Here is a 10,286-nt window from a genome sequence, read left to right as displayed (position 1 = left end):
TTAAAGGACACATTCCCCCATACCCTGTTTGGCAGCATCGGCACACGGGCACTCCTGAGGATTATGGCCCAAACCCACTCGGGAGGGCACAGACGGAGAGGAGCTGGCACAGGGCTGGGACGAGGGAGGTGTTTGCTTGTGCCAGCTGGCAGGGGCCTGGCTGGGACAGACGGGAACAGTTCCTCTCTCACAGAAGTGCTGCAGCCACGGTTGCGAGTTGCTCAGTGAGAAGGCAGGAGTTTTCCTTTCTCACCATTTTCTCCTCCCCAAAAGGGACAGGACAAGAGCAGGTCCTGCTCTGTCCCCACTCCGGGCACATCCCGAGCTCACACCAGCCCTGCTGAAGAGCTCTGCGGTGACCCAGCCAGCTACAGAGCTCCTCTTGGCCCTAGGGCCACCAGAAGAGAGGAGCCTCTTCTTGCTGTTCTGGGGAAAAGCAACAGCCTTGTCCTCTGCAGGGAGGGGGCCAGGGGACAGCTCTCCAGTGAGAAGCAGCTTGTGAGAGTCACAAAGTTAACTTTACAGTATCATCACCCGCCTTCAGAACCGCGTTCAATAACCACGGGGTCACTTCTGGCTCTCCCTGTGTTAAGTGCAGCGCGGGGAAGGGTGACTGCCCCGAAGGCTCCCCAGGCTCCCCGCACTGCGCAGGGCTGGCCGAGCCTCAGCCACAGCTCAGCAGGCACCTGCCGGGCAAACATACAAAGAGGCAGCACCCAAACCCCCTTCTGGCTGCCAAGGGAGCTTTTCCTGCTCCCAAATCCCAAAAACGCAGGCACTCCCCCAGCCCCCTTTTGAGCAGGTCGCCTCTTTATTTTGCTGCCACTGTGCACAAACCCACACCCATTATCTTTTACCTGGGTACAGGCAACTCCACCAACAGACAGCAAGGTTCAGAGACAAAACCTGGGCCCCGTTGGCAGACCTACCTCGGCAGGGTCCTGCTGACGAGCTGCTGTCCTCACCTACACCTGAGGACACTTGTGGGCCAGCTCTCTGCCTGGGTCACCCAGCAGCATCCTGTTGCCTTTTGCTCTTCCAGATGCAAAAGGAAAACCCCGGTCTGCAACCGCAAACGCACCTCTTCAACTCATCTCTTGTCTTCTTCTCTATTTGTGCTGCGTTTTCAACACACCGTTTCAACCCACCACCACGTATGGAACACATCCACTATGGAAACACCCAGTTGTGCCTGTGGTACCTCGATACACCCAAGAGCCTGGTTGCACCATCCAGGGGTGCAGATGCAACAGGGTACAGAGGATTAACTTTCAAAGCCACCCACACCCCGAGTGCAAGTGCCCAGCACCACTGTGAGCCACAATTAATGCAACCAGACTTCATGCACCAGCTTCCCCCTCCCACCCCAGCGTCCACTCGGCTGTGGGGGAGCTGTGCTTTGGGGACTGGCCAACCTGGGTCCCAGAGGCCAGGGCTGGCACACAGGCCTCCAGAGGACCCCAGCAACATCACACTGAGGTCTTCAGTTTCACAGCTCTCCTCCTACTGCTGGTGCTGCTGCCACTTGTGTCCCAGGTCAGCTGGGGCCAGGGAGGAACCCAGGGAACACAGGTCTGCATTGCTGGTTGCACTGGTGGAGAGATTTATGGTGTTTTGCAGCTAAAAAGGTGATGCTCAAAGACAGGCTCACCTTTGACAATGAAGCATGTCCCAGCAAGATCAGCTCCCCCATGTAGCAAGGTCCAGCTGATTTGGAAATAACCTGCATTTCCAGAGAGACAAAACGTTTCCTACTTCCCACATTTCATCCCCATAAAAAGAAAACCCAGGCGATGCCACAGTCCAAGTGTGGCCCCTACCCATACTGTCACCCCTTGCAACTACGGTCGCAGCCTGACTTGTACACTGCTCCTGCTGTCAGAACACAGGACTGTCCTGGAGCACTTCCAGGGCTCCTCGTTACCCACAGAACATCCCCTGATGCCCGAGGCTCCTCATATTCATGTGACATTCCCACAAGCTTCACAGCACCCCAATGCTTCGTGCCATGGACCTGCCAAAGATGCTGAGCAGAGGGTCTGCCCGCTCTATCTGGGGGAAGAAGTGGCACAGGAAGAAACCCAGCAGAGCTCAGGGGTGAGGTGACTGGCTGGAAGGGAAACCAGTTTCAAACTGCAGGCTCAGAGTCCTGCTGCCTCACTCCCTCCCGAGCTCTGGGATCAAACCATTGCACCCACAAAACCATGCGCGTTATTACTCAGCAGAGTCCCTAAAACCCAGGGAGCACCAGCGTGGCAGCACCGAGGTGTGGGGAAGCCTCAGCAACACTCAGCTCAGCGCCCGTCCCCTTGTCCAACACCCACATCTCACTACAGGCACCACGCGGGGGCTGTATGTGCCTTCTGCTCTCTTCCCCTCCCTCTGCCCCACCACCACCAGATTATGGATGTTAGATGTTTCGTTCTGTCTGCCTCCCCCTCCTTTAATATTCCTTATGGCTCTGTTCCCCACGAATTTGCCTTTTAAAAAAAAAAAAAAAAACAAAACCACAAACCGACCCCAAAACCTTCTGCTGATACCATCTGCCTCAACACCCTGGGGCAACAAATTTCAGCATCTTACACCCTAACAAATTCCAGAAGCTTACACCCTGCTCTGTAACAAAGTTACTCCACGTTTTGAGCTGACTTCACGCTAGCTAAGTGCCTCTCTGGTACTTGTCACGCTGAGGAGATAAGCAGCAGGTCAGCATCCACTGCCATCACAATTTAGTGGATTTTGTAACACAGAGCCACAAATAAATTTAGGCTGGAAGGGACCTCTAGAGGACATCTGCTGCAACCTCCAGCTCACTGCAGGGCTGATCCCGCCTCTCAATCTCAGTCTTTCCCTCTCCATACCGAGGCCTCCAAGCCTTTGCAGTGTCACCTGGCAGGCTGCTGCTCCATCCCATTTATCATTACTGCCCTCCTCTAGCTCCACTACATCCTTCTGGAGACATGAAGTCCAGAGCTGCATGCAGGACTCAAGGCACCAGCACAGCAAAACTCCAGAGCTGCAAAATAAAGGCAGACACAAACCAGATGTCAACATTTACATGAACTATCTGCTTCTCTTTGTATAAAACTTTAAAAAAAATTTATTTGGAGTTTAGAAGTCAAAGGGGTTTTGCCCCTTCTCAAAATTTCTTGGTGTAGCAGCACTACTGGTGGATCACCTAGCCCCAGGCCCTCCAGCTGATAAAGGACAACCTCCTCTGGTACAGCTCAGCACTTGTGAAAGACACAAGAAATGACCTAAAAGTAGAGGTCTCCAGAGCTCCTTGAAAAGCCCAGGGCTGACCCAGCAGACAGAAGTCCATCAGGGTACTTCTTCAGTGTTGTCAACCTGCACATTTGGTATGACTTCCTACTGTCACACAAGATTTCAGAGTCACAAGGTACAGTTACATGGGTGAGGTGATGGGGTTAGTAGCACCCGATAGCCTCTCTTAAGGTACAGCATAAAAAACACTCCCCATCACTTAGATTTTTCCTTCTTACTTGCAGTAAACGATGCCCAGCCACCCATGACAGAGCCTGGGTCCCAAGCCATTGTCATCAGCACAACACACGTGACCTGACATGAGGCAGAGCCCAGCAGAACAGCTCTGTGCCCATCCACGATAGCGATGAAAATAAGCAACTATTTCAAGAGAGAGGGTATAGCACAGGGATGGGATTTTACAGGCTAGACTCCAGATAAACCCACACTACAATTTGTAAATGAAAAAAAAAAAAAGCCTAGGGAATGGGAGAAACATAAGGAGAGGATTCCCTCCCTGAAACAGGGCCACCGGGGAGGGTCTCACCACAGAGGATGCTGCAGGAGCCATCTGGCGGGTGGGCTGGCCTCCAGGCAAGTAACCCATAGGGTATTTTGCCAAGTTAGAGGCTACCATGGAGGGAGTTGCACAGATGAGCTGCAGCAAAGCCCCCAGGTCTGAGGCAGCGGTCCCTGACGCTGCAAACTGGCTTAGGCACCAACACTGAAAGAGAGACACAGCACTCGTAAACCAGGCATTTTAATAGGCAAGACATTTTCTCAGTAAACAGGGACTGCCTTCACGAGCAGGGGTGGCTCAATCCCACAGCAGCCAGCGTTAATGACCGATTTCAGAAAACACATAGCTCAACCCATCACTTTTGCCATGTATGGGTGGCCCAGCACACACGCAGCACCGTTGCCTAAGCCCCATCACAACAAAAGGATTCCCTCCCACAAGCGTCGCAACCTCTTCCCAGTTAGCACAGCACTCAGAGTTTTGCAGAACATGAGGAGAATTAACACAGGCAAGGTTTAATCCAGCAATACCCTCAAGGCCTCAACCCGCGAGGCATTAAGCACTGTTTTGTCCTCAGAAGGCAGAATGTGAGATGTTTTCTAGATCTGGCTCTCCGGTGGTAAGCAGTGGTGGCTGGAGAGCAGACCCTCAGCAGCTGTCACCTGAGCCCACTGAAGCCTCGAGAGCAAGCTTCATTTTTTGGTATTAATGCAAACTCTGTCCTAAGCTACGTTTGTGCAAATACTCATATCCCTTCAGTCTGGGCAATGGTCAGAAACTCCATTCACACCCCAGGTAAATCGCTACAGCATACGCTCAAGGCCAATGTTTAATAATCTTTCTGACTATCTATAAAGTCACTTAGTTGTTTGCAAGTGTTTCCAGGATAAACAGTTTTTCTGCCACTTTACAAAAATAGCCACCTGGTTGGAGACAGGTTCTAGTGATCTAACCCTGTCACCAAAGAGTGTTCAAAAATATTGTGCTTCTGGAAAAAAAAAAAAGAAAAAAGCCAGCAGATTTCAGCAGAGACCCTTGGCAGCTTGCGCTTCACACACAGATTGGAAGAGGCACAAATCTAGACGATTTCATAGTACCTTTCCCACAGCAGGTTAAAGGAGGTGAATTCCTTGATTAAGGTTCAGATATGAGAAGAATAAATCACTAGTATTCGGTTATTAAAAAAAAAGTGCATTACCCCGCACAAAAAACATCCAAGGCGATCAGGCTGTCTCCTTCCATCCATCCCAAACCAGCTAGAGGTCACTACACACCACGTTTACAAGCTTTGGTTTTTTTTACCTTCAAACAATACTTTGGCACTTTTCAAGCTTTTTGACTGAATTAACTTCCAAAGTAAACAAGTTGTAAAGTTCAACAGCTACCCTGCATTCAAGATTGCTAAAAAAATAATCACTAATTAGGCTTCATGAAAATAAAATGAAGCCCTCAGTCTAAGTACAAGTCAGCGCAGGTCAGCTGTACGAGAAGAAATACCCACTTTGCTCATATAGAGACAAATTAGCCAGAAAATAAGGCCTGGACCATCCAGAAGAGGCTCCATCAATGCAACGGGATGCAGCAGCAGCAATCTCCACTTCATGCAACAGCATGCTGAAAACAAGAAGTCACCTACGTCTAAGGACTTAATTTTCAGCGTGTCAGAGGAGCACAGGACGTACTTGTGATGAAGTTGTGGTGTCCAAAGCAGCCAGATTTGATCTTTATAGGCAGAAATTAAGTCCTCTGGCTATCCACACTCATCCTCACCCACAGTTCGGCATTCTATTTGTCATCAGCAACACGTGCACATTATGGCAAAAGGAAAGAAAATGAGGGAGAAAAACCCCAAACACCTAACCCAGCACAAGATCTCACATGATGGCCAAATTCTCTCTTCCAGCCGTTACCTCTGTCATTTTTGGTAGCCTCACTTCTGTCGGAGACGCGCCGGGAGCAGACAGATCCCACACAGAGACACACAGCGCACCCTCAGACGCACAGGTGAAAAACAAAAAGGGAAGGAGAGAAGGGCGAAGGTGATGGAAGAATGAGATGGCTCTTCTCCTGGTGGGGGTGCCCGTAGCCGCAGGCTCTTCCAGTGCCCTACTGTCCACTGGGAGAGAGGGTGTGGGGGCTTTGGCAAGATGACGGTTACATAAAGAAGAAGCTACAGAAAGAGAAAAAACAGAAAAGAAAAGAAACAGAGGTTCAGAATTGAAATTAAAAAGTGAGAGAGGGAAAAAAAAATAAAAGGAGAAACAACATTTTAAAGAAAGTAAGCCATGAAGGGAAGAGTGCAGTGGGAAGGTGTCATATGAACCAACTACACCAGGGAAGCTTGGACCTCTTCAAGACACCGGCTGATTTGGAGCACAAGCCCACAAACACCACAAAACAACCCAACAGAAACACCAGCACAAACCTACAGAGGCATCTCAAAGGCACAAAACAACCTGTGGGGAAACTTCACATTTCCTCATTCCCTCCTGTCACGCTGTTACAGGCAATGGCAACAGCAAAACAAAGTCACAAAGGCCACGCAAAGACCAAAGCGTTTGGGTAAAAATATATTTCCTCTCCCCACTTCAAATGTTGCCACTATTTGTGTATGTAATCTAAAGCATATACAAGAAATAACTGAGCTTATGCTAGAAGGTTATTATTCAATTTGTAATTCAAAAACTGAAATATTTTAACATCAAATAAAGTGACAGTATCTATCAGATGCATACATATAATTTGCATTAACACTGTATGTAGGTTACACAACTCAGTTACAAACACGGGTTATTTTCAAATAGCAAGGTAATAAAGTTCTACATCTATAGTTTAAGGCAATCAGGATATTAAAAATGTATACAAATACAATATTTCTACCGCTGTTCACAGCTTTATTTTCCGTTAATTAAAAAACCCTTCATATTTGTACAGTTCCACGCTGATACACGCTGATGAAAGCGTTATGGATATCATGTACTGCAAATGCAACCAGGGTCCTTGGAGAAGAGACAAATACGCACTCTTCTAACATCTTAGAAGGGCAAATGGTAACCAGATTCAAATGGACATATCTGATATGATCACACACAAAAAGACATTCCCATTCTCACTTGGACGTTTTAGGAGAAGCAGGATGAAGCTACCTGGAGAAACACTGGTCATGTTAAATAAAAAACATGCTTAAAGAGAGACACAAAGATACAAATCTCCTGGAGAGGATTTCAAGCCGTCAAAAACACGTGGAGGGGGTGACACAAGTTGCAGTTTCCAGGCTGCAGAGGAACCCAGGGTGGGTGCCAGTCGCTGCTTTGCCCTCCCCGGCAGCATCATACACCACAGGAGATGCAAGGCAATGCATGTAATGACCATGAGCAAGAAGGGCTCCTGCCTACTCACTGCCCTCCTGGAAGGTAACTGTGCAACCCCAGTGAGGTTTCAGGGGAGCAAACGCTTACTCATCTCCACCTTTCCGGCTGCCTGCTGGATGCACACATGCCCACCTCGACAGAGCAGCTGCAGCCCCTCTCAGCCACCTGGATTTTGTTTGTTTTCCCATTCTGGGGGTTCATTCCATGCCCTGGGAACACTATCATCCCAGAAACACAAGTTTTGGTGTGCTTTCTTACTCCTGTATATTATTCTAAGGTTTGAAATCCACCTTGTCAGAAACATGCAGCATTAACAGCTGGTTATCGTTGCTGTCTAAAGCACGTGAAAGGCTGCAGTGCCTCTCAGGCAAGGCTTGGGCCCATGCAACCATCTGTCCAGCTTCACCAGCTGCCTTGCTGGCTTCGAGCATGCAGAGAAGCTGTGCAGGGTTGCTTTAGGCATTCAACAGGAGCTGGATGCCGTGTTCCCTCTGGCTTCTTTTCAACATCGCAGCAAAAGCAGATGATTGCGGAAAGTTTTCGAGCAGTTTTAACAATGCCACTTGCAAGTAAGTGGACTTAAAGAATCCCCCCCAGAAAAACACAACTGTATCAGTAGCGAGGCAGAAAGGGTGAGTCTCTTACTACTGTACTTACATGCAAAAGTGAAAGCACATCCAACTAGATTTGAGTGTATCATTTACTCCATGCAGAATCAGGGGCTACTGTGAAAAAAGGCATAAGTAAAGAGAAGAAAGAAGTGCAACAGTAACAAGCTAAACATGGCCCAGGGTTTAAGGAGAACAAGAAGTTATCTACATCTCCTTTGGCAAAAAAACCAAAACAGTACCTTCAGCTCTTGCAAGTTTAGGGTTCATTCCCAGTTTCTCCAAAACAGCTTGGTTTTTGCTGAAGAAACCCAACCAAAAATATCTTTAATGCACTTGGCCACAGCTTTCCATAAAAAAAAAAAAAAAAAAAATATGGCTAGACTCAGCTGATTTCTCCTGCCAAACATCCCTTGAAAAGCTGTTAAAGAACACAGGGCAAATAAATGTTAAAATTAAGTTTTCTACTTGGCACAAAATGCTGGTAATTAAAAAGAGGACACGCACAGAAACAGCTGAAGCAAAGCATATTGCCACAAGCATTTGGTGATGTGCATATGATATGACTATAAAAAAAAATAAAAAATGTCCAAACCCAAACTTCTTCCTTGATAATTCAAGATTTTAAAGCTGGATTTGCCAGAAGCCACAGGAACCATACTTTAATTTTTCCAAACAACCCCCTAGCCAACCTATTTAACCTGGCAAAGAGAGCATCACAGTTAATAGCTCGCACCTCCTGTGTTAAGAAAAAATAAACAACAAGAAAACACTAAACAACCCACCAGAAAAAAAAAACCCAAACGAAAAAACAAGAGGAAAGGCTCAACTATTTTGTTTCCAGATGTACAGCCAAAAATTTATCTCCAATCAATTTCTGCTGTCTGTCCAAGACATCGTATTTAGATTTCCTTTTCCCAGAGCCATGTTTAAACAGTGAAGGTTAAAAAGCAAAGACAACCCAGAAGCTAACCCCCAAACACATTTTCCAATCTAGCACTTCAGAAAAGGTGATAAATTCTGCCTTTATTTTCCTCTAGAGAGGCAGAAATTCCATCCCAGAAACAAGCAAAAAACTGCGGTGCGTGAGACTTAGGTGGAGAAAGTTATTTTTAAGAGTGCTTTATAGAAAGAAACAGGAGACTACCTAGCTAGGAGCAGTGGAAATGCTGGCTGTACATCAGCAGAAGAGAAAGAAATCCAGGAGTCAGAGGGTAAGCATGGCTCGCCACTTCTTGGGAAGGAAGGGAAAGACCCTGTCCAAAAAGCAATGGCATAGAAAATATACATTAAACAGACCAATTTCCATACCGTGCTGGCCACAGAGCGAGGCCTGGCTTATGCTAAATCTTCTTTTCATGTTCAAGGGACATCTGAATGGGACATTGTCCCTGGGCAGGAGGGCCAGTGGGGAGCTCAGAGAATGTATGTCCAGGTGCCCTCCCTCTGTTGACATGAATTGTGGATCCCACAGCTTTGTAAATATTTAAGTTCGTGCAGGAATCCTCCTGAAGGCTCCATCAGAGGCTGTTGAAGGCTATTGTCTTCCCCCACCCAAGCATTTGATTCCCTAAGGGCTGCTAAGTCTTGCTAAGATCATGCACACTGGAAAACAGGTACTATTTTAAGTGAGATTTCAAAGGTTATGGAAGCAACACATGGAAAGCAATAATGAGGAATGGTCCTTCTCCCAGGCCCCTGCGGCACCATTTGGTTCCCAGCGCAGCGTTCAGCAGGGAGCTACTGCACTGAACTGGAAAGGTGGCTGTGAAAACACTCCAGCACATGACGATAAATCCAAGCCAACTAGCATGATCAAGTCAGACAACAAAAACAGGAACTAATAAAAAATATCATGCAAATGTAATGGCATGCAAGGTCAGTTAAACTTTTGTTATCTACACACATGTACCCCCCCACCTCCCCTCCCCCAGCAGCGGGACTCATATTGCCCCAACTCGTTGGCTGTTTAAGGAATAAGGGTTGGACTAAACTCCAGGGTTTAGCCACACCAGGGACTGGGCTGTGACCTCCTACAGCAGTAACTCCCTGAGGCTGATTTCTGTTTCCCCAGGGTCCCTTTCAGCACAGGGCTATTGCAGCCAGCCCTCCAAGAGCTGGGGAGGCTAGCAGCCTGAGGACCTGATCCAGTCAATGACGTTCACCCAAGCTGCTGACATCCAACCCTGACTCTCAGTTCAAATTTGAAGCCAAAAATTATTTACTGCTGCTGGTTTTGACCAGAAAAATACATGGTATCATTACCTTGCCCCTCCACCCACCCCTGAGCTTCCAGTTGCATACAGTCCTGTACCCAATCCTTCTTCCTTCTTGTTCCCACTATGTTATTAGATGAGCTAATAGTTATTAATGTTAAAAAAATAAAGAAAAATAAAAAAAGAAAGAAAACAGATGGCAGAGACACATTACTGCAAAAGCAGGTGAATGCAGGAACATCCTTGGCTTGACAGGCTTTATGTGAAGCTTGCACTGCAAGTTAAAAAAAAGAACAAAAAACAAAAG

The 10,286-nt window shown here is 47.4% G+C and overlaps 1 protein-coding gene across 2 annotated transcripts in view; it reads right to left on the bottom strand.

Moving 5' to 3' along the window:
• Positions 1–4,037: 4,037 nt before the first annotated feature.
• SEPT11 (septin 11) overlaps positions 4,038–10,286 on the bottom strand; it is a 60,664-nt gene continuing 54,415 nt past the window's right edge. Inside the window, exon 10 of one of the 2 annotated variants that reach the window (XM_014957811.1) lies at positions 4,038–5,954. In XM_014957811.1, coding sequence (XP_014813297.1) covers positions 5,939–5,954 — 16 coding nt within the window. In that variant the 3' untranslated portion in view covers positions 4,038–5,938. Of the gene's footprint in view, positions 5,955–6,341; positions 10,254–10,286 lie in introns of those variants that run through there. The other variant, XM_014957810.1, reaches the window with a different exon arrangement.

Source organism: Calidris pugnax, unplaced genomic scaffold, assembly GCF_001431845.1.
Source record: "Calidris pugnax isolate Ruff unplaced genomic scaffold, ASM143184v1 scaffold349, whole genome shotgun sequence".
Taxonomy (NCBI): domain Eukaryota; kingdom Metazoa; phylum Chordata; class Aves; order Charadriiformes; family Scolopacidae; genus Calidris; species Calidris pugnax.
Note: the sequence above shows the minus strand (reverse complement) of the source record. Positions and strands in the feature narration are given on the sequence as shown.